This window comes from Hirundo rustica, chromosome Z, assembly GCF_015227805.2.
Source record: "Hirundo rustica isolate bHirRus1 chromosome Z, bHirRus1.pri.v3, whole genome shotgun sequence".
Classification (NCBI taxonomy): Eukaryota; Metazoa; Chordata; class Aves; order Passeriformes; family Hirundinidae; genus Hirundo; species Hirundo rustica.
In genome coordinates, this window is record NC_053488.1 from 72418080 (window position 1) to 72442097 (window position 24018).

The 24018-nt window shown below is 40.7% G+C and overlaps 1 protein-coding gene across 1 annotated transcript in view; it reads left to right on the forward strand.

Moving 5' to 3' along the window:
- Positions 1-1181: 1181 nt before the first annotated feature.
- The window catches only part of LOC120765343 (neuronal acetylcholine receptor subunit alpha-7-like), a 60237-nt gene continuing 37400 nt past the window's right edge, over positions 1182-24018 (forward strand). The window contains exons 1-2 of the mRNA XM_040090080.2: positions 1182-1561; positions 17481-17620. Of these exons, the coding sequence (XP_039946014.1) occupies positions 1483-1561; positions 17481-17620 (219 nt within the window). The 5' untranslated portion in view covers positions 1182-1482. The remainder of the gene's footprint in view (positions 1562-17480; positions 17621-24018) is intronic.

Sequence of the window (24018 nt, forward strand, 5' to 3'; positions counted from 1 at the left end):
AGCCTGCAAAGGGTGGGCCAGCAACTCTGAGGACCCTTCTCTGACCCCCAGGAAAACCCCCAGCATCCACTGACAGGATGAGAGTGCATAAGGATCCAGCTATATCAGTCCAAGATGCAGCTAGGGTATACACCAGTTCCTTGTGGTCCCAGCCTTTCAAATCTATTTAACATTTATTAAAAGAAAATGAAGGCATGAAAACTGCAGAAGACATCTGAGTATTACTAACTAATGCTGGTGGTGTTGCTCTCCCCACTTGTACCATTTTCCTCCCCTTTCCTGGTGCTTTGACCACTGATTTCTCCTGTTTTTCCTGATCATTACAAGTTTACATTTCTGCAATTGATCCCGGGGCAGATGTTTCCAGCCAGGGGAACTCCACGGTCAGCCCGTGCTCCACAGCTCAGCCTTGCAAGTCCTCCTCCTCAGCACACCCTGTGCCCCACATCCCGTGGTTCTGCTCTCCTGCTGGCCTGCACTGCCTGCTGCAGCCTCACGACGGCAGCGCCCCAAACTCTCCGCCGGCCTGGAGTCATGACTTGCTGCTGCTCTCTGTGTCAGCCCACGGTTGTACTCTGTCAAGACAGGAGCTCCAAGAAATTCAACAACGGGAAGTGCGAAGTTCTGTCCCTGCTTCCAGTGAAAGAGAAATGTGTGAGTGTTCAGAACAGGCAAATGAGAAAAGTGTCGCCCAAATGATGAATATAATTCCTTCAAGACTTCGCCTTACTTTGCCTTTCTTTGGCTGGTGAATAAAATTGTGGAGAGAAAGGGAGCCAGGGTGTGTGCAAAATCCCACAGTGGGCAGCTGGGGAGGAGGGCACTCAGAGCATCTCCCTATATCTGGTAGAAGTGATTACAAGAAGGGGTGCATCAAAAAAGAAAGGAGATTGGCTATTTTTATCTTACCAGTCTTTTGCTCTATTGAATCTCCCCTGCCACCTCTTCTGGGAGAAAAGGCAGGTATGTACCACAGATGCTTGCTTCAAGTTGCCCTGACAGCTGGGAGAGAGCAGAGGGGGACACACACAAATTCATTTCACTGGGAAACAGCTCTAGAGGCACTCGAGTGCAAACACTGGAAACACTGCAGCCGTGTTTTCTCGAGTTAGGTACAATATGTGGAAATGTGGAAAGCATCTCCGAGGCAGCGCACTCCCCCTTCTTGCAGTACACAGACAGCTGTGTGCGAGGATCAGTTGCGTTTGCTCCTGACCAGGGAAAGGCTCAGTGTCTCAGCAACGTGAATCCAAAGGAATGTAAACTGTTCTTTTGTGTTTGGATTTACTGACCAAGCACTGAGCTGATTTGGCTCCTGGGGACTGGGATTTACATGAGTAAATGCACTTTTCTCCCCTGGTGGGAAGCTGGTTTGATGCCTTATTACCGTAATTGCCAAATACATCAGTCTTTCCAGGCTGTCTTCAAGACTTCACTCTCTTTCACCCTCTGCTCAGAAAGGAGAGCCAGCTTATTTTGACAATGCTCACAGAAAAGTGCTTGGCATTTCTTTATTCTGCACTGTATCTCTGGTCATCCTTGTTCCTCTCGCTCTTCAAAGGTAAGCTCATCTGTGTTTATCCAGATAAACAGATAGATATCTTTCCTTTTTTTTCTTTCTTCTCTCTCTCTTTTTTTTTTTTTTTTTTTTAATTCTAAATGCTAGTTACATCCAACCCCAACTTTTATTTTCAGAAAGTCTTGTATCTGTTTATATTTTGAACTTCGTTAGAGTCTCATGCTGGTTTAACTGACTTTTGTAATCAGTTCTGTTAAGTTTGTGGATCTTACAGTGCTAGCCACTTTTTTTTTTTTTTTTTTTTTTTTTTAATAAGGAAGAAGTGTGTGAGTTTGTTTTTGTGGGTTTTTTTGGTTTTTTTCCAATTAAAGGTGAGAAATTTTAACTTCCATAAATTAATTGAAATGGTTTTGTTTCAAAAGAATATTTTCTTGCTCTCTTTAAAAATGTAACTTTCTCATGTTTTTTTTGAGAAGAGGAAATTGTGACTTCAAGCTGGTAGAATGACTTTGAGAACCCTGTAAGTGTGCGGGTGCAATGGTATTCTACAGAGAAATACGAGCAGGAGAAAATTCATAAGTGTTTATTTTCTGTTCATCATTTAGGAGGATTAAATCTATATAAATACATAAATATACTATTTCTGGTTTGTTTTTTGTAAGCATACTCATAGTATGCTTAATAAGAGACACTCAAGGCAGAAATGGATATATATTTGGAAACATCTAATAAAAATAATAATGGGCTTCTGTAGTCTGAGGTGTCAGCTCTGAATAAGCTATCTTCAGAAGTTTCAGCATGGTGCAAACAAAAATAGGAGCTGTGTGATTATTTCAGAACAGCAGGATTACAAGGCTGACAATAAAGTGTTTTTAAGTGAAAATGTTGAAATAGCCACAGTCATGAAAGATGTTCTGTATTCTACACAAAATGTACTTTTATGGCTCCCTTTCAGCTGAGAAATACATGCCTGCAGCAAACAAAAATTCTAAAACTGAGTATTCTAGGTGTGAAGGACCATGTGCTGTTTCTCACAATTTATATATAAAGCAGTATTGTCTTAAAAGCAGAGGAAGTGGTCCACCTAGTTCAGAAGTGCAGAGGCATTGGAAATTTGCATATATGTGTTGTTGTACTGGACTGTTCATGCCACATAGATAATTCCTCATTAATTCATCGGAAGCTGTAAAATGTCTGAGCATTTCATTATTACAGATCTACTTTTCATCTGCCTAATGTAACAATGGTACTGCAGAAAAATGTTTCTCCACCTTGCTAAATTAGGAACCTTACTATTTTCAAGACATTTCTCTGCTATTTAGGAGCTGAACGAACAGGGAGGTTATAGCATCTAGTTATGAGATAAGTTGTTTTGTGGACATTCCCATTTTGAGAAGTTTTGTGTCATGTAAATCCTGCTTTTTAAATAATGAGAAATCTCTTAATTCATCAGGGGGATGCCTAGTTTTCCTCAGCAACACATGAAGACAAACTGCCTTTATAAATAATTCAGAGGATTTTTTGTTAGGTGCTTTTACCAACAGCTTACAGGTACACACTTTTACAGAAAAATGCTAAAGCAGAATAAAATGAATCTCTGATAAAGTTGGTCTGTAACTGACCTCCACTTTACAGATTTTTTTAACTTAAAAAAAGGGAGGGTGGGGTGGGTGGGGGGGGTGGGGAAGAAAAACCCTGAAAGATATAGGAATTGAGCAGCTGGGGCAGAAGAGAAAAGAGTCAAGGTGATCTTAGCATGTTATCAGTAGCAGAGTTTTTAAACAGTAAATCCAGATGAACTCCCCCTGGGTTCCTTAGTTCACCCACATGGAAGTCACAACAAATTCAAATCATAACTAATGTCACTCTCACGTTATGCTGAGTTGTTTCAATGTTGTTCATAGCAATTTATCAAGTACTGAAAACTTCTGTAGGGCTGTTTGACAGGAAAGTTGTGACAAGAACTGGATAAAAACCAAACAAAATAACACGTTAAGAACTAAGGGTTTTTTCCAGTTCTTTCCTCAACTGTCTGCTTCAACCTGACTTTACTCGCAATAATGCTGGGTGCCCCAGTAGTCATGTAATTTAAGCTAGGTCATTGCAGCCCTCCTTGAAAAGCTGATGATGCTCTTTTTGAGACATCGGTCTAAGAAAAAATCAGGAAACTGATTTTTAACTTTCCTGTATCCCAGGTGAATACACTCAGGTTCAGGCATCCCTTCCAGGCCAGGGGCAATCTTGAAAGAGCACCTAGAATGTAGAAGGGCCCAGTGAGTCTCAGCAGCTACCTAACTTTGGGTGGAGGGACTTGAAAAACCTTGTCCAGGGAGTGATTGGGAAGGAGGGATCAGACCCATTCCTGCCCCTTTTTTTGAATGTGGTGCAGTCTGAGAGATAGGGTGCAGACAACCCTGCAAGGACATTCTGAGAAACATGTCGCAATGACCACAAAGACACACAACCTCTCTGGGGAGTTACCTTCAGCTCAGGGCACAGGCACCTGCAGGGTTTGAACAACCGGGAAAGTTAAACATGCACTTGGCTAGTCCCCAGTCGAACCATGTATTCTAATTACTGTGCTTTATATCCTTTTTCCTTTCTCGAGTGAGGCCGTTACAGTGGCCTCATGCTGCACAGAGCAGAGTTAGACCTCTCAGTTTCTTTGCTCTGTACAGACTGCCATCAGGGTCTTATCTGGCAAAGTGGCTTTGAAAAGCCCAACAAAGGCAAAGGCAAGCTGAGGACAGCAACCTTCCTCTGCAATCTGGTGGGAATAGAAGTGCTCAGCTGTATCGGACAAATCCTATGGCAGGGGATGCTGCAAGTGAGCTCAAAGATGTAAATGATGCAGTAATTCAGCCTGACTTGGTGTACCCAGCTGGTGCAAAACAGCTTTTCTTTGGCTCATTCACAATACAGAATTGAATTGCTGTGCCACACCAACTTCATGCTTTTTCACACCTTTGCTTATTTTGATGAGGTCTAGTGATTACATCAGAACAGAACTGATGATCTCTTGGAGCAAATCCTCACAAATTTCTTGGTTCACTTCCATGAAAGCAGGTGCTGTTTCTGCAACCACAGAAGCATTGACAAGATAGCCTCTGAAGGCCAGATTCTGCTGCCAAGCTACAATTTCTCTAATGTGAACTAATTAGACGTGAGTTTAGAGATCTGTGTTGTAGGAAGAACAAATAGTGTTACTTAAATACCTGTATATGGAGTCTAAACTTCAGGCCTTGGCTGTGTACACCTGATAGACCTGCAGTGATGTGTTTTAATCAAACTCATTTACTACAAAGAGACATGGTTGAACAGATAAAATGATTCCTGTGCCTTAATAGAGTACCGTGTAATGTCATTGATTATTTAGGTGATTGGTGAAGTAGCTGTACTTTTACATCTCATAACTGTTATCAGAGTAGAACCAGGTGTGAAAGTTAGATCATTTAGAATCTTTCATACCCTTAATTAGAGGTCTGAAAGTTGTATTCACCTCACCTCTCCACATTCTCTATGTTGATGCACAGAATAATACAGTTTCAAAGATAACAATGCAGCTGATACCCATTTAAAATAGAAAAGATATGAGCTCGGCCTTAGCTTGTACTGGTACATCTTTTCTTCCATATCGGTGGCATAAAGATGCCACACATGCAACCTGTAGACATAGAAAATTGCTGTCAGATCCCTGCCATTACTTTAATATCTAATAGCACAGACAGCAGGGCTGATCACTCTGAATGCTGAAAGCATGCTACGGGATCACATATGCATGGAGCCAGGGGAATAAATGTATTTGTCTATGGCACATGCACACATGCTCTGTGATCAAGAGCACTAGTGCCATTGATATGTGTCAATACATCTAAGACAGCAGGCGGGGTCCTAAGCAAACCCCTATTTCCTCTTAATTACTGTCTGCTACCATAACTTGCTGTACATGCTTGCTTCTTGAGGTTGACTTTTCAGTTCAATGAACCAGACCTTGTGTTCAGTCACTAATCTCCTATGTGCATTCACTGGCAATGCTGTAAGGCTGATCTGTATTATCATAGGCACAGCTGCAACAGTGGAGCTAGCCCAAGCTTCTGAGAAGTTGCCAGATTCCAGGAAAGTTGGAGATATTTCTATGCACATTTTCTGATAGTGATCTGAGCTAAATCTTGTGTTAACTCTTCTCAAATATCACTGGAAAAAGTGGGAAGGTCCAGAAAAAGCACCTGAGTCATGACATCACCAGCACCTGTTGTTATATGCACTTATTGGTATAACACTCTTGCATGTAGGGAGGGATCCAGAAGCAGATACAGTGCTTGAGAAAGTAGCACCCATCTGAGTCTTTCGGATGCTAGATGGTATCTTGGGAGCCTTCAGCCTTACTCCAGCTCAGAGAATTTTATGGCAGTCTGAGAGCAAGCATTCCCATCCCAGGCAGAGGATTCATCTCTTAAAGACAGCTTCAGAACTCTTTTTTCTCTCTGGTTTATTTTCCTAAGGCAGGTGGAAAAGAACATTAGTTAGTGATGGTGGTAGCATATACTATTTCATTTGTATGTGACAAGCAAGGAGGGAGCTATGGTCTCTTCAGCTCTAGGGTGTGATTAAAGTAGATCAAACCCCTTTGCATCAGTCCTGACATGGTTGTTGGAAGATGTCCACTGCCCAGAGTTCCTACATAATTTAATTAAGAATGAGGTCAAATCTGATTGAGACAGGTAGGGTTAGCACTGGCAATCAGTATCAACCCAGGAGAAAGGTAGACAGGGGTTTATTGCTGTTTTAAGGCACACTCCTGAGAAAATACATCTTGAAGAGTTTTGCTTATCAAATACTTTCTGCATTGAGCAAAGAGCTGATGAGAAGACTGAGACAAGAACCAGGATGGGGTGTTTGGAAGTAAGAATCTTTCCACACAGGGCTTGCAATTAAGTCAGTAAATTGCAACAGAAGGGGAACCTGTAGTCAACATAAGTACTTATGCACATGAACAGTGACAGGTATCTCCATCTTGCCTTGCTGTCAATTAGCTTTGCTCAATTAGAAAACCTGTGGTTAATGGGGTGATGAAACAGGTGTCTGCAAACCTTATCACCATTCAGAAATTGGTATTTTCAACATTTGTGCATTTCACAAGATTGAAGAGATAACCACAGTCCTCATTTCTATTCTTAATGCAGCACATATTTGGGCAAAAAAAATACTTAGAAGAAGGAGGCAGGCTTGAGGAGGTCTTGTTTCTCACTGAGAACTCAAAGAGGCTGAAGTCATTTTGCAGATTGGACTAAGACAGTACACTGTGTTCCCAGAAGCTCAGCTGTGGTTACGTGGAAAAGCATCACTGGTCACTTAGATCTTCACCTTGCCAAGGGAGAAAATTAAGTTGTAAATTGGAAAAGATGTGTCTGTGGCAGCTGAGATGAGGGAGGGTCTGATCTATACAGATTCATATAGTGATAGAATAATTCATCTGGAAGGGACCTCCAGAGGTTGTCCAGTCCAATCCTTCTTCTCTATCTGAGGAGCAAAGCTACAAACATCTCCAAAGGACAGTGGTGTCCCTTATGCAGAGTACCCTTGAGAAAGTAAAGGCTCTCTCAGTATGTGGGAATGCCCCATCACGCAACTTTATCTTACCGGTGCTGTCATTGAGCACCTCCCAGGAGAGCCTGCCTTCTTCATGGTGGAGCCTTTCCTCATGGAAGCTGAAGACAGCCAAAAACTCCCCCTTATCTTTTCATCTCCAAGCAGATCCAAGTCATAACTCTTTAATTTGTCTGCTGTGTTGTCTCCGTGGCCTCTACTCCACTCACTCCAAAGGATCAGTGTTGCCCTATGCAGGCTTCATGACACAGACTTAAATGTGTGTCATGCACTGGGTCTCATTGAATGCAGGCTTGCCGTAGAGAACAATGCTGCTTAATGTTCTCATCATGTTTGAGTCAGTGCATTTGGGGAAAACCAAAAGTAGGAAGTAATATAATGTGGAAGATAATACATTACATAATCCTTAGCCATCTTGCGGGGGTTTTTTTGTTTTGTTTTGGGTTTTTTTTAAGATCTTGCAGAAGTGATAGAACAGTCATGGCAATTGATGGAGTCCTTTCCCTTTAATATTAATATTCATTTTAGAAAGGTAGTCAGCAAACTGAAATCCAGCTTGAGCAATTGTAGTGGGAAGAAGAGATCAAAACTTAAATCAAAAGTTGCTAGATTGTTTGCAGTTCTCACTGTTTCAAGTGGCAAATGGGCAGCAACTTTGAATTAAATCTCTTAATGTTCAGGCTTCACACACAATCCATAAATGGCAACTGGGCAGTTCCAAGAGCTCCAAGCAAAATATATGCCTTTCTATTATAACCAAACAGGTATCCTGAAGCATAATCTCTGCAGTAGCATTTTGTTCAAAGTCTAAGGCTTCTAATGTAATTTCCAAAGATATTAGGGTCACCAATTATAATTTAAATTTATTGGATTGGTATTTCAGCTTAGGAACTTCAGCGCTCCTGGCACCATCAGATCTAATTATGTGCTGCCTGATGATGTCAAAGAAGGGGCAGCAGGGTAAAGAGAAAGTAGATCTAAGGGAAACAGGTGTGTGGGTAGGAAGTGTCATCCTTTTCCAGAGAAGACCTCTGTCTAATGGGCAAATTTTTTGACCTTTGGGTCAAAATGCTCTAGTAGACTCAGGAATCCTTTGCTGGGGAATACAAGATGGCAGCCCAGACAGCACAGGATCACTTCCTGGCTTTCAGGCTCCTTCTCTTCTTACTCAGAGACCAATCAATCCCCCATCTGCAGCATTGCTACTCTATCACAAGATGACAATCCTGCTCCTCCTGGACACACAGGGCATCAGTTTTGTTTTAATTTTGTTTTGTCTGCACCAACCCAATTCAGGGGCAGTAGACTGAAGTTACCAAAGCTTAAATTCAACAGAGTAAAGATAACACAAAATTAGGCTCCCCAGCCTAATGTTGTCATTCTCAACAACTACCTCAATTTCACTGTGATTCAATTCTGCTCTTAGTCAGGATGAGTGACTCAGCCAGTGCAGGTTTGTCTGGCAGGGTGCAGCAGGGACAGACCAATATTTCACATAACGACTCATCCCAACAAAACTAGGACCTGAGCCATGTACCCACGGAAAAGACAATAGCATCTAGTGTTCTGAAAACAATAGCATCTAGTGTTCTGAAAACAAATCAAGGCTAACCAACACTCAGCTATCACTGAGATTTTTATACCTTTAAAGGCTGGGAAAAAAAGTCCAACAACAAAAGAGATGTAAGCTTTTAAGCCACTTTGTATGCCTATAAGCAAACCTGGTCTGAATCAACCAAAGCATAGTGAATACAGTTTCAAGTGTCTTAGGTCAGATCTCCACAAACCTTTTTTCATTAGTCACAAGTTCAATTTGCTCAGACCCTGTCATTTACTTCATCTAGATAGTATTAGAAGCAGTTTTTTCTTCAATGTGAAATAAATTTAGTCTCCTTGATAAGAATTTTCTCGTCCCTATTTACAGTTCCCTTTGTCTTTTAAGACCTAGGCCACCAAATCCTCAGACTTTCTTTCCCTTAGAAAAAATCCATTGACATCAGCCACTTATGCTGCCAAGACCTCCAAACTATCACCAGCTGATTGGCAGCCCAGCATCTCACAGAGACCAGCGGCAAGTTTGACCTTACTTAGTGAAAGCTCATTGGGGCTGCCTAAAACAGAACTGAGTCTTATCTATAGGTATGTTACAAAAGTTTTACTCCCCCAGTGTGAAACAATTTCAGATTTAGGAAAATGCATCCCCGTATTTCCCAGTTCACATACTAAGCACTGAACAAATTAGAAATTATTCAAGGTGCAGTCAAAATTTTCATCAGACTAACCCCCATCCCTTTCAGAGGGCTCTTACATTATGTTTCTCATTAGCCAGCATTTGACTTCTGATACTGTAAAGACAAACTTGGAACTTTCTTTGCATTCTCAGATCCATGTTCACTTTGCGCATCTGTGCCTTGCATCTGCCTTGCCTGTGCCTTGCAGCCGGTGTAGCTCTCCCTTTGTTCACGGGCAGCAGCTGCAATTTGAGTGATGACAGAAAAAGGCAGGAGATGCCATCTCTAGTCTTGCCTATTACATCCTCCTATGCCTTTGCTGTGTAGCTTTGCTGTGTAAGTACAGATGGCAGGCTGGCAAGGTAAAAGTTCAGAGTTTGGGAAACTAGCCATCTCTGGGATCATAACCAGCTGATGAGCACTGAAGAAGGAAAAAAAGAAGCACTGCAACATCTCTGAGGACACTGGGCAGTTAATTTTCACAGTATTATTGTCTGTATCATTTCCACTCCACCCTGTCCTCTGCATTGCCCAGAGAAGTTAAACTGTATTACCACTGCATCATCAATAACACACTGAGGCAATGGTTTAGAGACAAGGTCTCTCCTTTACCTTTGAACCATTATAAAAGGGAACAAGCTTTTTTTCATATTAAAAAAATGCCTGTGACTAAGGAATAGCTCTTGGAATCTTTGCTCTCTTCATATCTTGGAACAAGATTATTTATTTTTCCTCTTCCTGGGGACTTAATAATCTCAGTGTATAAACTGGGGAAAACTGACTAGAAAAAGCCAATTGCTGTTCAGAAGTGGGCTGGGGACAGAACAGTGGGTGGCAAGCAATAGTATTGTGCGTATTTTCTTATCTTTGGGTTTTTTTTCTGTTTCTCTTTTTGTTGTCTCCCTCTTGTTCATTATTATTATTAATAATTATAATAATAATTATGTGTTTCATTATGATTTATTATGAATGTGTTTCATTAATGTTATTATTGTAGTTTTTTCTAAGTCTTTTCTCCATCCCATTGGGAGATGGGAGATTGTGAGTAAGTAGCTGCATGGTGCTCAGTTGCAGTGTGGGGTTAAACCACAATATCATTGCAGGCTCTATCACTATTATTTGCACTGGGTTTAGGAAAAATAACTCCTCCTATCTGTTGTTTTCTCAGCCTAATAAGACTTGCCTATCTGTTTCCACACAAATCATTATCACACCTGTCACTTCACTTATGGCTTTCCCAGGTCTGAGTTCTCCACATGTGGCTGGCATGGTGTAGAGTGGGCTTTTGATGGGGAGGTGCAGACAGACTTGACCCTTTTCAGAGTCATCTATGAATGCTTTGTATATTGCCATTGCTGCCTCATTGATGGCACTTGGAGGGTGAAGCTCATAGCGCTTTCCCAAGTAGGGCTTTCCCTGGATTAACTGGTTTGGGTGCTGAAACATGTAGAGATGAAGGGATTGGACAAGATGCTCTGCAAGCTGGTGGAATCAGGGAGTGAAGAAGCCCAGAGCAGTACACTGATGACCATATATCACTGTTATCTTGTTTTTATCTTAGGGTTTTGTTTCTTTCCTTTGGCTTCCATTACTACTCTTCACCACAAATCCCAGGATGGCTGGCAAGAGTTGTCTCCAGATAGCCACAGCAGTCTGTAATGTATTGCAAGTGGAGTCCCTGTCTTTGTCACTGCTCCAGATTCCTCCGCCTGTGCTTACTGTGCATCTCGTATGACATGTTTATTGCACAGAGCTGATGTAAACTAGCATTACAGTAAAAGTACATTTTTTGCCTTTACTGGCTGTAGCTAGTTAGGTGTCTGACCTTGACTTGGAGTAATGAGGCAGTTTAAATAACTATGATAATTATGATTGAGGGTTATCCCACTGTTAGTACCTCAAAGTGTGTCTCTCTACCTTGCACATGTCAGTCAGCCTTTAAAACACCTTCAACCAAGCCAGTAGGACCAAAAATGTAAGTCCATCCTTCCATTATATAGTTTTAACATGTTGTCATGGTCCTAGAGTCTTTAAGAAGAAACCTTTCCTAGCATACCTTTTTAATACCCATCACTGCTGGGAACTCTTTATCTGCTATGAAAGAGCAGAAGTTACCAGTTTCAGGAATATTAGGTCCTTCTTGGCTAGAAAATTGTCATTTCTCACATTCCTCTGGGTATCTGATGAATTTTGTGTGTAAGATGCAAAAACAATCTGCAAAGCAAGAGACAAAGATTAGAGTCAAAGATTACCCAGAAGGAAAGTAGATTAAAAAGAGGTTTTAAATGAGAGATATATTCTAATACACAACACATAAATACGCACACACAGACACACACAGAGGGTAGAGGTAGCTGATGTGATTCCATTGTTTCTTATGTGAATTCTTTTCCCTGAAGGCATGATGGCATTCATTTTAAATCAAAAGACATTGAAAGAAATAATGCATTTCCAGCTACAGATAGAAGCAACAATACTGCACATAAGAACAAAAGCAGATGGGACACATCTGTGTCTCTGAGGATTAAGTGACATGCAGTGACATGCTTTACAATTTGAAAAAACTGCAAAATATTCAAAATAAGTTGTTTCCTGTAGCTACCAAAACATTAGAACATGCCTCACTCTGTAAATGCTCTTGCCATTGCAGCTCTTTATGTGAATGAAGTTGTCTGTGAAGCAATCTGCTTTTTTCCTCATGTCACTTTCCTCATAATTCATTATTAGATGTAGTATGTGTGTGTGTATGTTTCCTATGATCATTCTATTTGGATTCTGAAAGCAATAGCTAAAAATCCCTTCAAGAGTACAGTGATAAACTAAAATTAAATGATAGAAGAGGAGCTGTGGCAGGAAGGTTTTAGGAAAATAGTTTTAAGTTCTAGGTTTTAGCACTGATAATCTTAGTATTTTAATTCATTTTTCCTCTGTAAATATTCTAGTTATAAGAAAATTAAATAGCATAGCTTAAGTTAATAATACCTCACAGTATAATGGCACTGTTGTGTTTTTTTTATAAATGCCAGAACTTCACTCATTTTCTTTTATGAAACAGTAAAATAAACAAATAAACCAAAACAAAAGATACATATCAAAGTAAGAGTACAGAGAGAAAAAAGTGACATAGATGTGAAATACCTGCAGAAGGTACAAGAGGAGTGAATAAATGTCACAACCACAGTATCACTATATTTTGAGACATTTTATGAAGTATTGGGGGGACAAAATACATAAAAGCAGCAAGGTGATGGATCAGAAATATGCTGTTGATTGTAACTTACCATGTTCTTCAAAAATATTATATATGAAAGTGATTCTAGGAACTGTCTTTGAAAACAGAAGAAGAAAACAAAGAAACATTTTCAAATTCCGAGGCATGTTAGCACATGTATATATGTTAATATAAAGTGATATGGAAAGAATATGATATTTTGTCTGAAAGCCACCACTTTTGCTACCAATAATCTTGTATGAATAAAGTAATAACTTGTGTATTCAGACCCAGGTCTCTGCTAAAGAAATGAACAACAGCTAGAAAACAGCTAGAAGCTCCCCTACTCAAAGAGTTGAGAGATTATGAAAAAAAACTCAGGGAACTTTATGAAACAGAGGTAGAATTGTTGATAATACAGGTACCATTGTTGAAAAACTAGTGAAAATCCATGTTCTGCAACCTACCATCTTGTCAATGTTTTCATTATTTATTCTTTACCGGGCACAACCAGCCAGAATGTGTCTCACACTAGGATTCTCAGTTAAGAAGCTGACTACTTTGTGAACAAACATGGGGTACTGGAAGGGCTGGACTCTTGCCTTATAGCTTGGGGACCTTGGCATGCAAAGCAGAGCAGGAAAATCAACCAGCCAAGACCAGACATGACAACACAGCTCCTTGAAAGGAGACTGCATCTGTCCTTCCTAGAGATGCCATATGGATAGTCTGGCCAGTCCTAGCTACAGGTTCCCTTGCTGTGCAATTCTCAGCAATTACATCCTGGAAAGAAACATGAAATGCAACTATAGCATCTATTCTCAAAAGATTGGTAGCTGTTTATAGGTCACATCATTCAATTAGTGGGCTTCTTGCAGACTTCTTTGCACATGCAGAAGCACAGTGGGAATTCAGAGAGGTGTTTAAAAGTTTAATGTGGTACATGAGTAATTGCTTTCCATAGAGCTCTTCACAACCAATCTGGGCATTGGTTGCCTTGTGCTCCCCAGTTTTCTGCAAACTCCAGGAGCAGTTTAGGGAACATTTTTCAGTTTATTCATGAATAAATCTTGAGGAACAATCCAGTCCTTGATTAGTGATTCCATGTCTCCTTTCTACTGACAAGCCTCAGCACTGGAGGATCACTGTGTGTATCACTAGTGCTGAGTAGAGAGGAAGGACCACCTTTCTTGATCTACTTGTGTTGTTCTTCCTGTCGCAGCTCAGGATGCTGGTGACCTTTGCTACAAGGGTGCATTGCTGGCTTATAGTCAGCTTGGTACCTATAAGGTTCCTTGGGTCTTTTTTGCTATCCTGCTTGCCAGCCCATGAGCCCTCAGCCTGTTCTGGTACCTGGAGTTACTCCTCAGGTGCAGGATGACTTCATACTTTATTTCATTAAATTTCATTAGGTTCCTATCTGTCATTTCTCCAGTTTTTTAAGGTCCTTCTGAGTGGCAGAAAACTTTGTGCTATATCAGCCACTCCTCCCAGTTTTGTACCATCTGAAAAAAACCCAAACATTTTGTCCCATCATTCATAACAATGTTAAAATACCATTGTTCCCAGTATCCTTCCCTGGAGTACTCTACTACTGGCTGGCCTTCAGCTGAACTTTTTGTTACTGACTACAACCCTCTGAGCCTGACAGTTCAGCCACTTTTCTGTCCACTGTTCACTTATCTAGCCTGTAAAGCATAGACAAATGTGTGTGAGAATTTTTCAGAGATTGTCTGCTAAAATCTTTCTAAAATTGAGGTAAACATCCTACAGTGCTCTTCCCTCAAATTTTAATGAGTTTATATGTTTCTTACTGCTTCAAAGACATTTCAGAGACAAGGAAGACACTATCAGAAGCAGTGCATCATAAAAACTCAGATCCTTTACCTAGAAAACATCGTGCCCTTTGCCAGTTACTTTTACTTACCAGTAACATACATAGGCAAGCAAGTCTGGCAGTGGTTCTGGGAGGCTGACTTGGCAACTTTAAATGCTGACGTCCATCATCTAGCCTAGTTTAAAAGATGAAACAGTGCCAATGTTTTTGGTTAAACTTCTGTGACTGAGGGGTAGTCAGTGGTAAAGCTTATTCTACTGCTACTCCTGAGAGATTGAGGCTGCCCCATCATCAGCAAACACTCCATTTAGCACACAGAGTTGTAGTGTCACAGTGCATTAGCACAAACATTATAGGAGAAAAAAGCAGAAATCTCTCTGGAGTATGAAACATTAAGTATTTGAAAATTACACTTTAAAGAAAAAGTCTGTGAATATAAAAGTTAGACATCCACCTCAGTGCCTTTCTCCAAAGCAGCTGTGGCAGAGATGGCAGTGTGATTAGGCTAGCCAGCTCTTTGTGGTACCAACAGCTGCTATGGCTGTTTGCCAGGACACCCCAAGGCTCCATTGCTTCTGAATCTATGTTATTTTGTAAGCAAAGCCATGCAGCACACAAATATATGGTTTCCAATGCCAATTCACAAACTTGGAATAGATCAGCTATGACTATGTTAACCATTTTGGATACAAGAAATTGCAAAGTATCAGGATCACATTACAAATAGGAAAGTTGAAGAAAGGATGGAAAACTAGGTGCAGTTCTTGGCTACTTCACCCCACAAAGTTTAACAGGGAAAGAGGCTTGGCTTCAGCATGGATGAAGCACACAGTGCAAAGACAGCTTTCCAAAGCCTATAGTGAAGAGTTATGCTTAGATTTCTGGGAGTCAGACCTCCCTTTGGGGGCTGTTTCAATGCACTGAAACCTCCTGACAATGGAGGTACCAGGGCAACCAGCAGCCCAGTTAGGTCCAGAGACTGGTGAAGGGCACTTTTCCCCTTGTAAAAGCAGAGGCAGCCAGTTTAAAAGAAAGTTTAAGGGCAAGTATTATGTAAGTACTCAAGATGACAGCAGTAGTTCAGGAAATATTTTCTTCCCCAAAGCACAAAAACATGCGTGGGTAGGTGAGTGAAAGGACAGCAAATTTGCTCCAAACTCAGAGCCTCTTTCCATAGGACAATGTGTGGTGATTTTCACGGGTTTCCTTCACACAGAAGACTTTTATAATGGAGTCTGGTCCTCCTGAGGCACTGGAAAGTACTAAGACCATTACAGAGGACTTAAATTTCTGCTTAAGTAAGCAGGGAAGATTACTTAAAGTGCTGAAGGAGAGATACTGTGGTCAGAGCTTGTCTTTGCCATTGGTGAAAATGCAGCATCCAATACTGAGGTGTCATTAAGGGCTATTGAAGGTGAGCTTAAAGCATTTGCTCCTCTGGGTGCCTCTGAACATGTAGAATATTACACAAGAGGAGAAAGGGCCCATGAAATTGATGTGATGGTGCAATTTACCAAAGTGAACCAGAATATTCATCTTCCTTTTTTATCAGGCACTGCCATGCTAGAAAGTCACAAATCTCCCTTGAGTGTCAGCAAAAATGAAAAGAACACAAGTTAAGCAGACCTATGAAGTGTTTATAAACTGAATTTATTATTAGTTTTAAAAGGTATGGCTGCTTTGTTGTAGGGCAGCTTGTCTCAGGCTTGAAGGGTTTGCTAAGCATAGTAAGAGACTGGGAAGGCAGAGTGGGTTGCTATATTTTGTTTGCACTGTCAGGAAAATATTCATCACAACCTCTGTGAAAGAAGTTTTGATCTCAATTTGCAGAGTTCTGATCAAGAAGTAAAAACCATCATATACAGAGAGTAGGAGCTGCAGTGGATTTAAAAAAAAAAAAAAAAAAAAAACAAAAAAAACAAATAAAACCCACCACTTAAGTCTAAAGTAATAATGATTTAGAGTGCAGATTCTCTGCTAGGGCTTGAGTTTATACAGTTCAGAGAATATACACTCATGTTGACAGGATTGGTTTGACCTCAGGGAACCTGCAGTCCGTGACTTTCCTTCTCTTAGGTGCAGCTCTTAAGTAGAGCTTAGACTGCCATTAGCCACAGCACTAAGATCTACACAGTTGAGGGAACCAGGGTTCTGTGCGGTGTATCCCAGCAAACTTCTTGCTTTGCTGAGGGAAGATACCCAGACCTTCACCATCTACAGTTGTCATGGCAAGGAAACCTGGTCATACACGTTAGACGGATGCTCTCCACACCCACTCCAAAGGTGGGAGCTAGGGCATTTTGGAAATTAAGCATAGGTTCTGCTAATCTTTAACACGCTCAGCTGTTTGCATGACAGCTTTGTGTGGAGTCTGTCCCCAATGAAAACTGATTTAAATGTGTAATACCACAAATTCAATATCAGTTGTTAAATAATCTAGCTGTCACACCTCAGTAGGTGTTAACAAAGCATGCTGCCATCAGATGGAAAAAAGTCAAGGGAAGTAACTCAAAGCCTGGAAAGACTGCTACAAAAAACTAAAGAGGGTAGGAAGAAGGGTTGTTACTGTTTCTTGAGCACAGAAAAAGGCCTGGTACATCAGCTACAAGAAATAAGGATACCAGTTATCCATGCTTGGTAAAAACACAATATGGCTAGGTAATACCAGTGTGGCTCACAGTAGCCAGTGTCTAGGAAGTAAAAACAACCAAATGAATTAATTCATTTGTTTGCCTTACAGGAAGCTGTCTGGTGGTTTTGGAACCACAGCTCTACTTCTCTACAGTCCATCAGCAGGAGGGACTCCAAAGAATGGTGACATTCAGTCAGAGCCCCAAATTCTGTTCAGTAGTTTCTGAATGGTAGCAATGAACTAGAGTGTTAGTTGTTAATTTTTTTGAGACTTCATCATTCACATATGCAGAAAAGCTGTCTGTCACATCCATGTGCAGGTGGTGTTTTTAGGAAATTCTTTCTAATTGCAAACCTAATAAGAAGGAGTTTTCAACAAAACAGATGAACATTAGTGACTGTGTGACAGTGTGAAGGACAGATACCTTCTTTCTTTTCCTATAGTCTCTCAGCAGGGGGAAAGCCAGAGACGCTTGTACAGAGAACTGCTGAGGAACTACAATCGTCTGGAACGACCTGTAGTGAATGACTCCCAACCGCTCATAGTTGAGCTCCAGCTTTCCTTGCTGCAGATAATTGACGTGGTAAGTTACCTGCTGTTCTCTTCTCTGTGGCACCCATTCAGCGTAACAAATCTGATCTTTCATCTAGGGGACATACTTTTGCTCTTCATCAGGCTATCAGAGATGAAAGCTGTCTGTGTTTTGCTAAGCATCCTCCCTAAATGCTGGAGAACATGCTTTGACACTTTAGGGAAGTGAATATCATCCTAAAAGCACAGCCATTTCTGACACAGCATGAGCTGCAAGGAGATTAATTATGTATTTTTTTCCATTGGTTTTAAACTCAAAAAATAATTCAATAAATTAGAAGCCATGTATTACTACAAATTATTAATGATACATTCTTCTCAGAGCTATGTGGGAAGCAGTAACTCAAGACCATATGCAGCATTCAAAGCTACCATCACTCCACTTACATTTTTCATTAGATATTATAATGGCATTGGCCTCTTCTCCCATCATATTTTTATGATGCACTGCAGCTGAATGAATCTGCCCTGAGATGAGCTTAGAAATACAAAAAAGTAAAACCTGGAAGCACAGTCCTCTTAATTGTCTTGACTACAACATGCTTTTACCGAATTGAAGATTTGACCCATGGAAAATTTTAACATGATAATCCAAATCCTTTTTTTCATCATGAAGAGGATTCTGCGTGATAAACCATGATATATATATATATATATAGACAGGATTTCTTTCATCTACATGAGAAAAACAAGGAGAACTATTTTGACCATCTTCACCCCATCATCAGAGCAAATAGGTGAACACACTAGTGCTCTTGTCTTCATACCTTTTCCATAGACAGTATTTGGAGCTGGTTTCTGATAACTGTCACTGTAATGAAGGGAATGAGGAATAGAGAGAGAGATGTGGAAACATTTGCGCAGTTGCAAAGTAATTTAACAGGAGACTCAAATATTTGAACTTTTTAAAGCTCTCACAATCTTTCTGAAAATGTTTAGTACACCTGGTGCTCTCCCTGGAGAGGTAAGCAGTATCCTGAAGGTGTAGCCCCCCAGCGACACAACATGCAAGTGGCAGCTCCAGTCAGCTGTGGTATTCCTGGAGGCAGGCAGGAGCTGCTCAGATAGGGTATGCATCTTTCTATTTTGAAATGTTACCAACTGCATTGAACTGGAAGAGAGAGGAAATCAGTACTGTCAGCCAAAAGTCTCTACGTGAATGAAAGAGCAAAGATTTCCTGCAGCTAATTTCAAATAAATTTCAGCAAGCAATTCTAGGTTTAGTAGAGATGTCTTAGCTCCAAAGATCTTCCTTCTGTCCTTCTATATCTGTGGTATTTTCTTTCAACCTAATTTGAAGGCTGGGGGTACTAAAGGGGGCTCTTCAGCCATAGGGCTGTTACTGTACATTTTCAACATCAGGAGGAGTTATATAAAACAAATTTTCAACTGTGTTTCACATTCATATATGAAACCCAACCTTTCAGGAAATTGGTATTTTTCAAATGTACTTTATCTACATTAGGTCAATGTCTGCTTTAAGAAATGTAGTTCCAGTGTTCCCTTTTGGTTATCCACAATAGGAAATAGGTAATCTAGACATTTATGCCTTTTAGAAACTAAGATTTTTTTCCCGTACATCTTTGCATCCAGTGCAGATGCTATATATTAATGTGTTTTAATCAGAATTAATGACCTGTCTCAGGTTTGTAGTCTTGCAAACTGCACTCAAAGTGTTTTAATAAACATCCAGAGTTACCTGAGATGTTTTTCTTGGATGATGTGAAAAAGTACCTGCCTCCTCAGTGGAGGACAGAAAATCACGTGGCAGTTGAATCCCTGTAGTAAAAATGTCATTATAGCATCAAGTGGCTAAACCAGCCAGCCTGAAAATGCACAAAACACTGATCCCCTGGGTCTTTGAATAAGGAATCAATGCAGAAATATGCCAGCAACAAGCACTGTACTTGTGAGCCCCTTATCCTTCATTGCTGGCTGGACAGATGGCAATACTGTCTGCTCCAGCTGCTGAAGTAAATGTCTGTTTAAAAGGAGGCTTGTTATAGCCACAATGATGTAAAGAGAAGCAGTTGAGCTATAAGGAAGAGGTAACCTCTGTCAGCTGAGGCAAACCAAGTGGCCGTCTCTGTTCAGTCAAAGGGGACTCTGGGGGTGAGTAGACTGCCTCTGCAGCTGCCCTGCCTGGTGGAAGACAAAGTAGCTGGCGCACAGCTCTTCACTTGGGGAAGAGGATAGACAGCCTCACAGTCTTGGCAATGGTATACGCATTAACAAACTGAAAAGCTGCTCTTCCTGAGGACTTGTGTGTCCAGCGTGGTCCATTACCATAAAAGAGCAGGGTCCTAGGCAGAGTCCCATCATGAGGGCACTTTTTACACCCTGCTCCCTGGGGAGGAAACAAGCACTCCATGCTCAGGAAGCTGTCATGTGCCAAGGCATACTACAGCATTGCTGGACTCACTGAGATACTTTGCAAGCAGTCACTGCAATGGGCATGAGACAGTGGACCCTGTTCTATTTTCCCTGCAGGAGAAAACAATGTGAAGAAGATGAAAACAAATCTCCTGTTTTAGTTTTGAAATGGGGTCTGTCACTGATACTCAAAAAATCTTGTGCCTTATCCATGCCAAGACCTGACATCACATCTAAAGCACTTCTGCCTGGGAGAGGTTCCATCACATGCCTCCATAAGTCTGTTTCCTACACATACTCTATTAGAATGTAATGAATCCTAAGTTAATCTTCTGCAGACTGGCTGCTGAGAACAACATTGGTGACAATTTAGTTACACTCTGCTATGTAGAGAGAAAAGACTGCTCTGAGATTGCTGTGGTCTTCCAAGCAGTAGTAGAAGTAATTACTTAAAATCTCACCTCCTCTTCTTAAAACCATTCAAAGAAAATTTCAAAGTATGACTGCTTTGCATTATGTTTTCTGCTTCTACATGCATGTTTTTGCCTACACGAGGTGTGTATGGCTTTTAGGATTCAAAGCCAGCCATCATACTGAAAGCTGAGAAGAACATGTTCTCTGCTTGTGACAGTTGTGGTAGACAAGTGCAAATGAAGGACTTTAGGGTTCGGACTTTTTCCCAAAATTATATTAATTCATAACTACAGCCATGACAGGCCCATTACATTTAGGAAAGAAATAAGCAGAGAGAGGGAGAGTTACACCCCCTGTTTAACAGCAGGGTTCAGTTCAGCTTGCCTTGTCCTCTGTGTGTAAGGACAACTTCATGCTGAGCTGTCTCATGTGTATGCCATTTCTGAATGTCACTTTTGCTTGGAGCCTGATCCCCAGCACTCCCTGTGCATCAGAAGGGCATTGGCTGGTGATCTCTCCCACAGAGCACTGTCAGGCACTGCTAAGCCCTGCCATCCCAAGCAAAGGTAGACATCTAAGAGTACTTGGAACAAAAATTCTCTTCTTATTTTGTCCAAGAGCCCAGCCAGCTGGTGAGAGTAGCGTAATTAAGAAATGAGGCATGGCATTTTCTGCAGCAGAGGAAATGCAAGAATTTTCCTTTGGCACAATGTGAAAGGAAGCTGCTAGGTGAAAACTGTAGTGAATGATTGTTTTTATTTCTCATGCTGGCATTTGCAGGAGATCTTATCTGAAGGGGTGTGTATGTGGTTGCACTGTCAAGTTATTAAAAAAAGAAAAACAAACAAAAAACCCCCAGCTGTAGAGGTCCCTGCATATGGTGGAGTCCTGTAGTACTTTTCTCTTCCATGTTCAGCCTTCCAGCTGCCACTGTCAGTCATAATGACAAAAAAAGGGATTGCAGGTGACCAGTGGGAAGCCACAAAACTGCTGAAAAAAATCCCCATCAATGAGTCATTATGCATTTCCAGAAGCTAAAAAATACATAATCTTCCTGTATTTTGGGCTGCAAATCCAAAGTAAATGCTGTGCCTGGAGAAATTTCTTATGGACTGTTTTGATTCAATTGCACAGTGTGTAAAATGATTTGACATCCTAGGGACTGCAGGATTATCCCAAATCTCAAGGTAGGGCTATCACAACATTGTAAACAATCTCACTTTTAAACTACAGATGTTGTTACTACAGTGTTCTTCCACATTTTTTGAAAGCAGCAAGATGAGGTAATATAAGAGTTTAGTAGGACAATAAAACAAATGTTCACTTTAGGGTTTGGGTTTTTTTTTTTTCTGAAAACTGTGTCTGACCCTTGCTATTCAGAGAAAACAAGATAAAAGGTCCTCACATACTTTCACTGAGCACTCAGGTGCAGTTGCTATCACTATAAGCAGCATAGTAGCTTAGCAGTGTAGATCTTTTTGCCTTCTGTACCCAGACCTTATCAAAATGTTCGATTCAAGCTTCCACTAGTTTCCCCTAAATCAAAGAATACAACCCTGAAGGAATTGGGGTTTTTTTGTTATTTTAGGTTGGTTTGTGGGGGGGGTTTAGGAAGTGTTTGGTAAAATAACAATTTTTACATGCAGTTATCTGTTGACATGGAAGCTGCCTTCACCAGCCTGCTCACTTCTCAGGAGATCTACTCATCAAATAGTAAGACTGTTGAACTCGGTCCTCAGGAGCTCAGACCTTTTTGCTGGCGAGTTCTCTATTTGAGTGAGAGTTGCCAAAGCTAGAGGCTCCCTGTCAGTGTACTGTCCCAGAAGTTAAAGGTGAGAAGGCAGGAAGAGAGGACTGTGCCTGGCCCTGGGGTGCATCCTGTCTGACACAGCCCTTCTACTGTTGGATTTTTCACAAAATCTCTGTCAGATCTAAATGCCTTTAGCAACTGATATCCTTGTTTTTAAGTGATTTTGTTTCATAAGCTTTCTAGGGCTGGTTCTGCAGGTGTATTGAAAGGCCAAAAAGTTCAAGGTTTGTTTTCTAGCTCTAATTCACCTCTTCCTTCTTAAACTTACCTTACAGCATCCAAGTCATTCCTTCCCACTTTTCATTCCAGCATTCTCACACATACAAATATCTATGCTGGGTGTTATGTAAACCCAGATCAACAGACAAGTGATTCAAGGGAACAAATAAAAATATGCAGTGCACATAAGCACCTATTCATTTGTTATTCCAAATATAGTATCAGTATTTACTAGATTAAACCATAATCCCTATAGTACATCCCGTACAAATCTTTTATAGATAGATATCTTCAACTATGTAAGCATGACCGTTCAACTGACTCTTTCAGCCCTTTTAGATTAAAGTGTCTTTTTTTTTTTTTCTTTCCTGATAATGCCTTTGCATTTATTTGTGGGCTTCTTGCATAGCTTTTGTGAGCAATGTTTACTTTGTTTTTCCTTGAAACACCTACTCTACCAAACCACTTATCTTTCTGGAAAGTTTTTTTTCACTCTCATCTTGCAAGAGCCAATTCAATTAGACCAGAGCAGCAAGGATGATGCAAAATAGTGCAGCTGAGAAGAAAGACAGACTGCACACCACTACAAAAGCTGATAATCCATTTGTGATCATGATCACTAAAATTCCAGAAAGGAAAATTACAAACCAAGCAAGATTTCTAGAACAACAGATTCATTAGAGTTAAATTCCAAAATCTCTCTCTTGGTCACAGAACTCACTTAGTGTGACCAGTTTTCAACTCCAGGAAGAAAAAAACAAAATTCCTCTCCATTAGCATGGGAGGATACTGAAAATTGGGAAATTCAAGGCTAATTGAGCCATGAATTATTATTTTGGCTGTCTCCTATGTGCCAGACATTATCAAGATGCCAATCTCACTAAAACAATTAAACATGCAGTGTCTGAATTTGCTAACACAGTGAAGTTAAGCAGCATGGATAGTTTGGTTTCCTGACTAATACTACTTGCACACACTTGCATGAAACATTATGCTGGAGTTTTAATTGCCTAAACCTTAACAGCATGTTTTTATTTTGTGTGATTTCTGCCCTGCTCAGCCCAGTGTGAGGGCAGCTCACTTAGTGAGAAGCAATTCCAAGGTTTGTTTTCTTTCAGCATGGTCCCCCAAGCTGTACTTACTGGCAGTGGCTCTAACAAAAGAAAGGCTGATCTCCTTCTGAGGTTTTTAGTTGTGGTCATCCAGCTTGGGCATTTCATGATAATTAAACAATTTTCTGTCTGACTGCTGAAAAAAATGTGCTCTATTGTTTGTAGGTGTGGGAATTTAGATCTTGAGCTCATGTATATTCCTTAATTTGGGGTAACTCAGATTTGCAATAAAACAGTTAAACCAAAGCTGTTGTGCTGGCCTTGAACCTAGAATTTCCTTAGTTTCTCTGAGTTCTCTGAGGGTAAGTCCTGAGAGACAGTGAGTTCAGTTCCTGAATAAAGATCTTTCCTCCCATTTTCTATCCTTGATCACAGGCTTTTAAGAGCTCACTTGAGTTTTGAAGCATACCTACATCCCCTTATTTTTTGCTGTGCTATCACAGCATCAGGGAAATGTAGGAA